General features: G+C 30.1%; 3 protein-coding genes across 10 annotated transcripts; all 3 read left to right on the forward strand.

Annotated features, from left to right (window-relative positions):
* The first annotated feature begins 324 nt into the window (after window positions 1-324).
* On the forward strand, window positions 325-8,080 carry Set2 (SET domain containing 2). Of its 4 annotated transcripts, XM_034329676.2 has the most exons (15): window positions 350-433; window positions 518-862; window positions 1,522-3,128; window positions 3,207-3,860; window positions 3,938-4,057; window positions 4,130-4,258; window positions 4,335-4,536; window positions 4,620-4,717; window positions 4,820-4,985; window positions 5,059-5,683; window positions 5,754-5,811; window positions 5,883-6,244; window positions 6,323-7,116; window positions 7,197-7,532; window positions 7,609-8,080. In XM_034329676.2, exons 2-15 carry the CDS (start codon window positions 860-862, stop codon window positions 7,762-7,764), a joined length of 5,310 nt encoding a protein of 1,769 aa, XP_034185567.1. In that variant the 5' UTR covers window positions 350-433; window positions 518-859; the 3' UTR covers window positions 7,765-8,080. The 4 variants fall into 4 exon arrangements, with proteins under 4 accessions (XP_034185569.1, XP_034185568.1, XP_034185567.1 ...); XM_034329678.2 differs by lacking the exon at window positions 518-862 and having other exon boundaries at window positions 325-476; XM_034329677.2 differs by having other exon boundaries at window positions 329-862.
* A 604-nt stretch (window positions 8,081-8,684) lies between these two features.
* Window positions 8,685-10,356, forward strand: LOC117606788 (activating signal cointegrator 1 complex subunit 1). Its single transcript, XM_034329693.2, has 6 exons — window positions 8,685-9,101; window positions 9,176-9,285; window positions 9,379-9,697; window positions 9,775-9,938; window positions 10,006-10,142; window positions 10,216-10,356. The coding sequence occupies exons 1-6, from the start codon at window positions 8,887-8,889 to the stop codon at window positions 10,330-10,332; spliced, it is 1,062 nt and encodes a 353-aa protein (XP_034185584.2). The 5' UTR covers window positions 8,685-8,886; the 3' UTR covers window positions 10,333-10,356.
* On the forward strand, window positions 10,270-12,998 carry LOC117606787 (uncharacterized). Of its 5 annotated transcripts, none has more exons than XM_034329690.2 (4): window positions 10,270-10,406; window positions 11,029-11,213; window positions 11,360-11,541; window positions 11,623-12,998. In XM_034329690.2, the coding sequence occupies exons 2-4, from the start codon at window positions 11,040-11,042 to the stop codon at window positions 12,737-12,739; spliced, it is 1,473 nt and encodes a 490-aa protein (XP_034185581.1). In that variant the 5' UTR covers window positions 10,270-10,406; window positions 11,029-11,039; the 3' UTR covers window positions 12,740-12,998. The 5 variants fall into 5 exon arrangements, with proteins under 5 accessions (XP_034185581.1, XP_034185583.1, XP_034185582.1 ...); XM_034329692.2 differs by having other exon boundaries at window positions 10,298-10,422; XM_034329691.2 differs by lacking the exon at window positions 10,270-10,406 and adding an exon at window positions 10,586-10,724.
* Window positions 12,999-13,166: the final 168 nt, after the last annotated feature.

The following is a 13,166-nucleotide window of genomic DNA, read 5'->3' on the forward strand; positions in this document are numbered from 1 at the left end:
GAAATCACTAAAAATTGTTAGTAAAACATAATTCATTATGAAAAAAATATATAAATATACCTAATTAACAATAAGTATACTTTCTTTCAAAGGCTATTTTATACTGTTAATCATTTTTGTGTAAATAAATACTTATGAAGTTCGTTCAATGCGTAAAATTGAGTGTTACATTCCAAATCGAATTCTTTTTTAAAGGTGTGTAAATAAATATGAGCATACAAAACGAGAAATGTTGAAATGCATAATATAATTGCTTCTACAATGTCATGTTTTTTACGATACATATCTAGGGAATATAATTTTTTGTGTAAGAAACTACCTAGTGAAAATACTAAAGCGTCAGCCTTATATGCTGTGCAGTCGGTATTGTTACAAACAAGTAATATCCAGTGGCAACTACGTATGCGTTTGAGATATACACTTTATGAATCAAGTATCACACATCCTTTGCACTTCTTCGTGATGAGTTCGTTCAGGTGATTAATGTTTGTTTAAACAAATCATAAATTGATTTCAGAAAGTATTAGCTGCGATTGAGTTTTCGTTCCATTCGTATCGAAGGTGATGAATACCAAGTGAGAAACAAGCAAGACAGGGGAAGATAACTATATTGCCTAAAACTTCTGTCAATGTGTAGCTCACAACTGTGTATTACTCAACTTGCAAACTTTGCAATAACATTCGAATTTGTTAGCCAGCAATTAACACAATTCACGTCGCAATGATTCATACTATGTCGATTACATTTATGTTTCCTCAGGATATCCAATGAATGCAAAAATGTGTTTATTCACTAATGTATATAAAATATCTTAAATAATAATTATGATGAAATTACGAAACGCAATTTTAGGGGTGTATGGTAAGTACTTATCAATACATTTTTTTTAAAACTTTGATTTAAATATGTCAGGCCAAAATGTATACTTTAAGGAAACAATGTTTATCAGTTTATAGTAAGTACTTTTATGATAATTACTAAGATATTGTATGTAACAAATAATGTTAGAAGTTTCAAATATATACATATATCATAATAATAATCATTATTTTAAAAACTGTTCAATGGATTCAAGAGTTTTATAGTTTTTATACAAATCTCAAAATAGTATATTTTTGAACAAGACACAAACAAAGGCTATATAAAACCTGTAATAGTAGAATAATAAAATTAACATTAAGCTATCATTGAAATTTGATAAAAACTGTTCATAAATTGTTATGTAATAAAACAATTTTTTTATATAATAAAAGACTGCAGCGAAACAAATGGTAATGTTTCTTTGTATCGATATATTCACTTTTAATTTTAATATTTTTATTTAATAATAGCATAAAATCATGTTCTTTACATAAAGAATATATATCTGAATAATTTTTAATTCTTTCTTTTTTTATTAAAATAATATAGAGCTTACCTAATACTAATACTATGTAATAACCACATTGTTTATAGTGCTAACTAATTACAATCTATGATGTTTTCTCATTTTTTAACTTTGTTTCTTATAAATATTTCAGACTAGAGGAATACATGGAATCAAAATGGCACGTAGACGTAAAACTGAAATGAAATCATCCGTAAAATCATCTATTAAATATGTACCTGTTAGAAAATCTAGTAGACAGATAGCTAAAAAGCAATCAGAAGAGAAGAAGGTTAACGGTGAAATTTTACAAATATCTTACTTAAATAATTCTGAAGATGGTAGAAGCGCTACAGAATACCCGAACCAAGTACTTCCTAAGAAGAATCAAAACTCTGTAAGGAAGCATAATAAGCACAAAAATGGTTCTAATAGTAACGTACTTGCAATTAACGAAGAATACGCGTATTCGACAACGTCGCAATATAAAAAGGACTCTAGCGAAAGCGATAGTCAAGACGGAGTAGATATTATAATTGATCAATCCGAAGAACTTAGTCCGGAAGATGTCCAACAAGTAGTCGTTGGTAATCCAAGTAAAGAAATTTTAACCGAAGTTGATTCCAATGAAATCGAAATATGGCCGGAAGATGTGATAGAAGAAACAATAATTTGCGAAGAGATGGAAGTTAAAGATGACGTTAAAGATAACAATTATAGCCTGAAGGAAGAGGATAACGCGATGGTAAAAGAGGTGTTACTAGTGAATAATCCTTCGTTAGAAAAAAAAAATTTTTTGGAATATACTGTGATACAAAATGAGAATAGTGCGGCATCCATGTTAATAGAATGCGATTCGATAAACACGTCGAGTAACGAGTGTTGCTGTGACGTGGAGAACAAAATGTGCGCTTTGCATAAAAGTAAAACAGACAATTCCATATCAGGTTTATGTACAGAGGTGCCAATTATTTGTATCGATAAAAACAATGAATATACTCGTAACAGTAAAACTATCCTTAACGATCAAGAAGAATTACAGGTAAATAATGGTACGAGCGTTAAAAAGTCACATGAAAATTTATCTAAAGACGAGTTCTGTAAAATAGATAACAAATTAGCAGAAATGCAAATTAACGAATCTTCCAAAGAAATACAAAAGTTAGTCAATGATTTATCTAATATTGAAAATATTATGTCTCCGCTACAAATTACCGACAACATAGAGAAAGTAATACCGATGAGTGTCGACGATGAAAGCAGTTCGTCGATATTAGATAAAATGGAACAGTTACATCAATCGAATAATTCTGCATCCTTGCTCGATACCATAGATAAAAATACAATCGAATTAAATAAGTCTGATTCTTGCAATGATAAAGTAGAATGTACAAATCAGAATGTATTGAAATTGAAAGTTTTACAAGATAAAAAGAACGAAAAGATTCAAAGGAAACCAATGAATTCGCAACAGATTAACGAAGAATACGGTGACAGCGAAGCAGATAGCAAACTTGATGGAGAAGATACAAAATTATCTAGTAGTAGTGATAATAGTAACGACACGTTATTGTCCATGAATAATTGTAAACTGACAGAACTTGACCCAAAGTGTAATAACAGCTCGAATGATATCGATAAAAGAAGCGAATTTAGAAGCAGGAGCGGTAGTACCGATACAACAGGTTCGGAAAGTGGATCAAATAGTTCTGGTGTAAGAAGAAGTAGTAGAATCAGGTCGATCGGTTTAATGAAACAAAGGTAAGGATTTTAATATCGAAACGTTTTAAACGCGGTCTAAGTACATAAATATTTTTTTATCTTTTTTTCATTTAACAGGTCTCGCGGACGCGGTTTAGTCACGAAACCCAATATAGATGTTTCAAAACCAATCGTTCAACCGGAACGAGAAAAAATAATTAACAATAATTGTTCGATTAGCAATGAAGTTAAAATTGATAATACAACTGAACCGCAATCGGATAAAGAAAATAATGTTAATAAAACAGCGAATACGTTCGATTCTGTTACATCGTTAGCAACAAATTGCCCTACTACAGGCTACGATTCAGATTCTTCGAAACCCGTTAAAGTAAAATCTCGTTGGCGAAGATCAAGTGAACTTGAAATGGGTGGATCAAGTACAGGAGCTGTATCCGCGTTAACAATTGGATCTCTGTTACCAAACGCAACCACAAATATATCCGAGACAGGTTCATCTTCGACTGCTCTTAAATTTACGACTGGATCTCTGACGGATATTAGTTGCTCCGACTCTGGATCTGGCTCAACAGTCACAAATACTCAATCTAACGTAGATACAGAACAAACGAAAGAAACTTTAATAACTAATACCACTAATATTGTACAAATTCCAAAAACTGTCGGCGCCAAAATTTTCTTACCTATGGTTCCTGAGATAAAAGACAGAGAAATGGAAGAAAGGCTAAGCCAGTTTGAATATTTGCATGAAAATTTATATCTAACGGAAAGGTAATTTCATTGAAAAATTATGATACCTGTCGGAGATTGGTTTATTTATTCTTCTAAATAAATAATCATTCTTTTAGGTATACAAACAAAGAAACGAAACGCATGGTGTGCGACTGTTTTTTAACGGACGAAGAAATTGAGAGAGGAGAATTAGGTTGCGGAGAGGATTGTTTGAATAGACTACTTATGATAGAATGGTATAACTGTATTATTTTTATTTCTTGATTCTATTATATAGTATATTATATTATAATGAATATAAATTTCAGTGGTCCTAGATGTATAGTTGGTGACCGTTGTACAAATAAAAGATTTCAAAATTGTGAATACGCCAAGTGTGAAGTATTTAGAACCGAGAAAAAAGGATTTGGATTGCGTGCTATCGTAGATATGTTAGCGTAAGTATTCTTTACGACGCGAATTTATGATGTTATAATTATTTGTTTTAATAAAAATTTAATCTCTAATCATTAGAGGGGAATTTATAATGGAATACGTAGGTGAAGTGGTTGATCCAAAAGATTTTCGACGTAGAGCAAAGGAATATTCAAAAGATAAAAATAAACATTATTATTTTATGGCATTAAAATCTGATCAAATTATTGATGCCACTATGAAAGGAAACGTTTCACGATTCATTAATCATAGTTGTGATCCGAATTCTGAAACACAAAAAGTAAGTATAATTAAATATTTAATGTATTATATACAGAATAATTCATATAAATTTTCATGTTTATCATCGAAATTTGTGAACAGTGGACGGTTAACGGGGAACTAAGAATAGGTTTCTTTAATAAAAAATTCATAGCTGCCGGTGAAGAAATTACATTCGACTATCATTTTCAACGTTATGGGTACGCATGATATATATATATATATACACAATGTAATTTTTAATATGTACATTAATTTTTGAAACTGAATTACCTATGTTATCAATTTTATTATAACGTTAGTAAAGAGGCGCAGAAATGTTTTTGTGAAGCTCCTAACTGCCGTGGTTGGATCGGTGAGACGCCTGAAGAAGAGAAAGAAAAGATTGAGAAGAAAGAGAAACGTGATAAAGATATGAGAAAGAAGAAAGGTGAAAAGAAACAAGCTGATTACATGGAAGATGAAGATGTAAGTTCCATAAATATTATGTTAGATTTATAAATATCGAAATTCTTGTTTCTATTTCCTTCATTTATTTTAGTTGGAAGAGGAAATAGATAAGCTATGCTTAGGTGGTTTGAAAAATAGAGCTCATACGTTAACGTTAAGTAGATTAATGGTACGTAGTAGAGAATTAGAACACAGGACGCGGCTTCTACGTCTAATACAAAGCGGAGAACAACCATGTAGAAGATTATTTTTGGATTATCATGGTTTACGTTTGATTTGGAGCTACGTTATGGATGTTTCAACAAACGATTCGGAAGAGGCACAACAATTCCGGCTAGAAGTTTTGAAAACACTAAACACACTCCCGATTCCTAATAAAACAATGTTAATGGATAGTAAAATTTATAATGTCGTCGAAAAGTGGTCGAGACGATTATATTTTTCTCCTAGCGGAGATTCACCGGAAGACGATCAAGAAAAAGTAAAAGGAAATTGCGAGGAATTGCAAAGCAATTATGATGTTAATCAATTAACCGATACAGAAAAACAAGAAAATAACATAGAAAATAGCGAAATAAAATTGGATAACGGAGATCGAAATCTTATTCCTGAGTTAGCCTCCAGTCTGTTAGCTGAATGGTCAAATTTGAAGGAAGTTTTTCGTATACCAAAAAAAGAAAGAATTGAACAAATGAAAGAGCACGAAAGAGAAGCAGGTATAATATTGAATATAAAATGAAATATTTCGTCGTAGGAATTCATTTAACATAACTCATTTTCTTTCAGATCGTGGATACAGAGAAGAATTAGAAAAGGAGGAGAAAAGAGGAACGTCGTATGACAGGTATGATAAATAATCAAAACGCGACGTTTCTTTATATATAATTTATAATTTATCATATTTTCATTTGATAGACATAGATCCGATAGATACGGAAGAAACGAAACCGAGAAACGTGGAGATAGAAGACGGGGACGAGAATCTCCAGAATCTGAGCACACTCGTACAAAAGATAAAAGAGTAGAAGAAAGAAGTAGTTTAGTTCCAATTCCGCGTATGACGAAGTACGAACGTAGACAATTATTTGCCTTGAAAGTTGCTAAAGAGGAAGAAGAGCGACAACGTCGACAGCAACAAGAATCGTGGCAAGATCATGAGACAAGATGTCTAGCGTTAAGTATAGATCCTCATACGACGGCTATGGTAGATCCGCAAACAGGATATCCAGTTTTTTACAATCCATCTATTGGCCAGTGGCAGCAGTACCCTACGCAAGGTTTTCATTCGCATATCTTTTTATCCTTCAAATTATTTAATATGCGTTGCATTACATTTATATAAAATTTTATTACAGACAGCGAAATAAGTCAACAATGTACCCCGATATACGTAGGAGGTGCACAAGCGGTTGCTGGTCATTCTCAATCTGGAATAGTATCACAAAATTCACACGTACTACCACCATCGATTCCATCCGAGATATCATCTGGAATGTCGAGCAGTATACCTTCCGGTGTACCTCCAGTAATATATACGATAAGTCAAACGCCTGTGTTCAATCAAACTACAACAGCATATTCTTTGTTATCTCATTGTCATCAACAATATCCCGAAGGTCAATTGTCACTTCCAAATAGCATAGTACATAGCGGAACATCTGTCACCATTCAATCTCAATCTCTGTACGAACATATTGAAAAGCAGCAGCAGTCGGATCAACAATTTCAACAATCTACCTTTAGACAAGCACAACCTGAAGTACCTCCTATAGATTTACCACCTAAATGGAAAAGTGCAACCGACGCCAGAGGCAGAACGTATTACTATCACGTGAAAGAGCGAATATCGCAGTGGTTACCTCCTCCGCCTGATCATATTGGAGTTCAGCCAGATTCCTCGTCAACTTCAGAATCTAGCGAAGAATCTAGTTCGTCGAACGAAGATGAGGAAGACATTGTTGATGAGGATAACAACGAAGATTCACGAAACGAAGAATTGAGTTTAAATAATATTTTAGTAGAAAAATCATTGGATGGTTCTAAACATAATGCGTGTAAGAAAAGTGCTTTTCACTTGACCGGAAATACTGGATTGTTACCGGAGGGCAAGAAAAGAAGAGAAGGTTTAGTTCAAGAAAGAATTATTAGTGTACGTAATACTGTTCTTTTTTTTTTCTTCTGTATTTAATTATAATCGGTATTTATTATTATTATTGTCTATTTTTATAGCCACGTCGAGAAGAGGATCGTATGGATCATAAAACGCACAAAGGGATAAAGGAAAAATTACGTCGTCAAAAAGAAAGAGCAAAATTTAAAGAACACGTTGACAAAATGCGAAGGCATCGACGTAATAACAAATCTAAATCACATTCGCGACATAGTTTAAGTAAATTACAATCACCTTCAACAGATTTGTCAACAATGTCAGAAAGAAAGATTAAAGATACTTTCCGAATAAATATGGCCAACGTGATGGTACACTTTTTGAATCCTTATAGAAAAAATGATTGTAAACAGGGTAGAATAACTAATACAGAAGATTTTAAACATCTAGCTAGAAAGGTATGTTTTCGGATAATGAAACTTGATAATAACAATAACAAAAACTTTAATATGCTAACAATTTTTTGTGTTCTAGCTTACCCATTTTGTACTTGCTAAAGAATTAAAACACTGTAAAAGTGTCGATGAATTGCAGTGTAACGAAAATGTTAAACATAAAGCTAAAGATTTTGTACGTAAGTATATGAGTAAATTCGGTGCAGTTTACCAAAAAAGTACAGACGAAGATTAATTATATAATTTATAACGTGAAATTGTTATTTATTATACGAATTCTTTCATTTTGTTCATTGTAATATACTTATTAGAAAAATACACCTACAAAACGCCTGTATGTAGATACATTTGTAATTATTATTATTATTATTATTGTAACATAGGTCAATTTGTACATGCTTCATAAACATTCTCGTAATTTAGCTATTAAAAGAAAATTAGTAAATTTCTAACTTCGTACGTTTAATGTGTAAACTTGATATATTTAATTTGGTATAAAATAATATGTCTGTTATATCTTTTTAAAAAATATTGCATTTTATGTCCTGCTACAAATGTATATCTTATATAGTTACGTACTGACCTATCTTTTATATCGGTTTCAAAAGGAAAAAAAGGACATTAAAATCTATATTTTGTTGTTAAATGTCAATATTAAAATCTTAAACATTGTAAATAATATATATTATACAAATTTTTAACTGTTTCATAAAAGTAAATTGCAATTACTATTTCCTTAATACGTGTAAAAAGTAAATGAAAAATAATAAATTTTGCATTTATAAACTTAATTTTATTATTCTTCAAACTTATTCTATGCAATTCAGATACATTTGTTCTGGAATGTATGATCTTTAAATAAAAACAAGCTGTAAAATTTGTAATAAAAGGGAATCTATGTTTAAATTGCAGCTTAAAAATTTAATTGTTTAAATTATTAATATGCCATACGATATAGAAGAACTCTGCAGAAGTGTGACAATGTGTAATCGCCATCTATACCGCAGTTCACCAGAATCCATAACTGCGACGCGCAGGTTGGAAGATGGTGGGGGAACGCAGCGAGCTCTCTCTGCTAATCGCTTTCCACTTCGTTTGGGAGTATCGCCAATCAGGGCGAAGATGCGTACTAGAGATGCGCAAAGAACGAAAACTGGTCTTTTCGCAGTTATGGACTCTGGTGACCTGCGGTATATATACCGCATTAATTTACTATATGTATAGTTAACCAAACAAGAATTAACATTTTCGCAGTAAAAATTATTCTATTTCAAGCTGATGTTATTGTGTATAAGAATATAACTTCATTGGAGTTAAAATACTTATTGGAAAAAAGGAAGAGATTATTCTTGATACAATGAACGTTCTGAAACCAGAATTAACTTGGGTAGATGGTAGATGTTACAGGTTATCGGCAAATACCGAGTGGTCTAATGCTCGTAATCTTTCTCCTTATGTTGAAGACAATTGTCACTTAGATTACAATGATTATGAAGATGAACATTGTGATTCTAATATAGAAATTGTACCATACGGAGGATCAAGATTTAAACACACATTTCATGTAGCAAAGTAAAATTTACTTTTCAAAAAGATGCGACAATTTAAACATTGTAACGGTATTAATAATGCTTATAATATTTTAGAACATTTTTCCCAATTATTATTGGATCCAAAAATACAGTTCGTAAGAGATTAGAAACTGAAACAAAAACAACTATACAGATTCCAAAAGTTGGCCAAGATGGAGACATTGGTACATATTTTCTAATATGTTAATTAATATTTTAGTTTTCATAATGTATCGTTAAGTAACAATCTTAAGTAATAATAATATCTGTATTTACAGTGATAGTTGGTAGCTATCGTAAAGGAATAATTACAGCACGTCATAGGATAGATTTGTTAATGGAAGCAAGAAGAAAAAAGATTCCTATCACACATTTTATATCAATACCACTGAATGAGGGTCATATAATAATGAAATTTAATATGTTCAAAAGTGATGTACTTACACATTTTGAAAAAACCTCCAGAGGTATTGATAAAATGTTATTTCAAACACCAAGCAAATTACATCTTACTATAGTGGGATTAACGTTGCTCGATGATACGGAAAGAAATCAAGCTATCAAGGCTTTAAATTACTGTGAAGACCATATCGTGAAGTATGATAATTATTACAATATCAGTATAATTACTATTGTATCTTTATAATTATATGTCTTTTTATAATACATTGTAGACCTATGATGGAAAAACATCAACAAATTCGTATATGCTTACAAGGAACCGATATAATGAACGATGATCCTAGCGAAACAAATGTTTTATACGCAAAAGTAATCGATCCGGATAATGTTTTGCAAGAAATGGCAAATAAAATTTTAAATCACTTTAGTAATATAGGTAAAAAGATACATGGTACTTCTTAAAAATAAAAAACATACATTAATAGCAAATATATATCCTTCAGGATTAATAATGCCACTCAACGACACAGTAAAGTTGCATGTAACTCTCATGAATACCAGATTTATGCTAGATGACGAGCAACGTGAACAAAAACCAAAGAGATCGTTGAACACATTTGATGCGACCGAAATAATGAAAGTAAAGACATTAATTATTTATTTAAATCATACGATGTAAGAACTTTATATAACAAAACTTTTCAAACTTTTAGGCTCACAAAGATACATTTCTTGGAGAAACTATATTAAAAGAGATTCATCTATCGCAACGTCACACAATCAGTAGTAATGGATATTATCAAGCAACTGCAAAAATTACTTTACATTAATGTTTGTGATTCACAGAATTACATTATCTCTACATAAAATTATTTCTTAAATTATTAAGCACAAATGATTTGAGGTAAAGAAATAAGCTGGTAAATATTGTGTCATGCAGGTTCAATTTATAATCATTTTATAATGTTTCTAAACTATAAAATTATGAAAAAGGTAATACCTGTACATAGTATACAATAACTTGAAATCTTCAAATAAAATATCTTTTTAATTTTATAATCTTTATTATTTAACCTGATATTAATTGCTTATCTAACAGTTGTTTTGAAGATATGTTGAAATCATATTGTTTCATACATTGTTTACTTTTAATTTTTGTAGTAGTGAGATAATGTCATATTTTAACTGAGAACGCATGCGCGATAAGTAATGAAAATCTTCTGTACGTCAAAATAATAGACGAATCAGAATCATATGATATTTATTATCAGTTTAACATGTATAATGGAACTTAAGTTTACGTTTTTTTATCACTGTAAAATTTCTAACCTGTATTACCTTACATGTAACTTTTATAATGTAAAGAATGAATTAATAATTATTTTCATGTATATTAGATACATAATGTTCAAATTTCTTTTACATTAAAAATTCGCTAATTGTAAACTATATATACAAAATTTATAAGTATTGTACAAAGATTTTAACGTTTTAAGCATTTATTAACGTTTCTGGTTTCCTTTCAGGTTCATAAAAAATGCGTGGTATCAAAAGGATATTAGTGTTTTGTACATTAACAACAATTGTACCAATTCTGTTTCTTATTACACCTTTATATTTGCGCCACAACTTTTATGGTAATGTAGCATACGCTGTAACAGATTCTGATATCTTGGAAATCACTGATGGAATTTCTACAGTATTTTGTTCAGTAAGAATGCTTTATTATATGTATAATTAAGTATTATATTTAATAATAAACTTTTAAACATGGAATAACAATGTAAGTTTTGATAATTTGTTACATATGTAAGATTGTATAATTCAAACTAACATTGATAATATTTATTTGTGTAGGAACATGTTTTACAAATGAATAGAACGTTTAATGCCTTTCAAATGGCCCACAAACCAGAAATAACTTCTTATAAAAAGCATATACGTCTTAAAAAGAATATGACTCTACCAGATGACACATTAGAATATTGGGGATTTTATCTTTTAGAAGGATCAAGTGTTGCACTTTCTGTTTGTTCAAGGTGTGTACTTAGATATCAATATTCAACATTATATTAATTGTTCTTAAAATGTTAATTATTCTTGCTGGTATTTTCATGTAGGTTTGAAGGTGCATCTATACTTGTTGTGAAAGGGGAACGTAATTTACGAACATGTGGTATGTTAGAACACAATAATGAAGAAATTGTAGAAAATATATTTCTACCAGAAGCTAAGCAGCAAGTTAAAGTAACATTTAAATCGGACACAGAGTCCATTTCTAATAATAGTATTATACAAGTTGATCACAATGACACATTAAACAATACAACAAATAAATTTTTCCGAAATATTACCTCAAAATTAGAAGAAAACCATACAGATAAAAATGCTACAAATGTTCATTCGGCCATAAATAGCAATACCTTATCTAATGAGGAAGAAAAATTGAGGAAACTGGTATGGGATACAAAAATGTACATGCAACAACATATGAAATCTCCAAAAGAACCAATTGTACATAATGCCAGAAAATTAAGACACGCTAAAAAAAAACAATACAAAAAGCAAATAAAAGAAAAAGAAAAAAATATGCTTGAAGGAAGAAGAAGAACGAGAAGAGATATCGAAAATGGATCTAAAGTTAAAGAGAAGGAAATATTCAAGAAAAGAACGAAAAGAAATCAAGACCTTGTTAAGCCATTTTTATTGGATCAAGGTGTTAAACATGGAGGAAATGCTGTAAAAAATTTAACAAACGGTGATGATGATTCTTCTGTATCCAGTTTCGAAAATGAATTATTTAAATGCTATGGAGGTTCGATTTTAATATCTCAAGAATTTCCACCTTCCGAACAGTGTACTAATGTTACATATTTATTGAATGGTAAACATATGCAAGCGACCCACAATGTTATAGAAAATGGTTATTACTACTATATCTTTTATAGTGATAACGATATCGTATCAAATGATATATACGCACTGTTTGACATTTATAAACCTATTTTTCATTATGAAAATATAACAAAATCTTGTATAAATCAAACAAAATGTTCATTTTCAATAAACTTGTTGTCTTCTGATAGGGTGATTGTTGAAATACCAACTAAAGATGGTCTTGAATATGAAATAGATGATATTAGTTTACTTCTATCAGTCTGTCATCCTCGTATGGAAGTGTATGTAATTTTTCCTATCGCAGTATTATTCTTTATTCTTGCTTGTGCTTTTATGTAGTTCATTTTGTACATATATATATTGTGTATATATTTATAAACAAACGTAAGATGATGTAAGTTTGATATTTTAATTATGAATTGTATATAGAAATATTAGAATACTCGTACAGATGCATATACTTGCATGTACACATCGAATATTATATAAACAATAAAAAAAATTGTATCTTTTAAAATATTCAGATACATAGTAGGTAAGGAAAATAATGTGCTAATAATTTTTTGTATCTAATTTTTAAATATCTAAACACATATTATTATTAAGAATTTAATGCACAAAGTTTAAATAACACATTTGTGCTAATAAATGTTAATAAAAAAAATAGATATTGGTGAATGATATTTTTATTATGTTTATGTTTTGTTTCTCAAGATTGATTTATATAACATTTTTTCTACTTAAAAATCATGTGAAAGTGTTGAAA

This window comes from Osmia lignaria, chromosome 8 (assembly GCF_051020975.1).
Source record: "Osmia lignaria lignaria isolate PbOS001 chromosome 8, iyOsmLign1, whole genome shotgun sequence".
NCBI classification, from domain to species: Eukaryota; Metazoa; Arthropoda; class Insecta; order Hymenoptera; family Megachilidae; genus Osmia; species Osmia lignaria.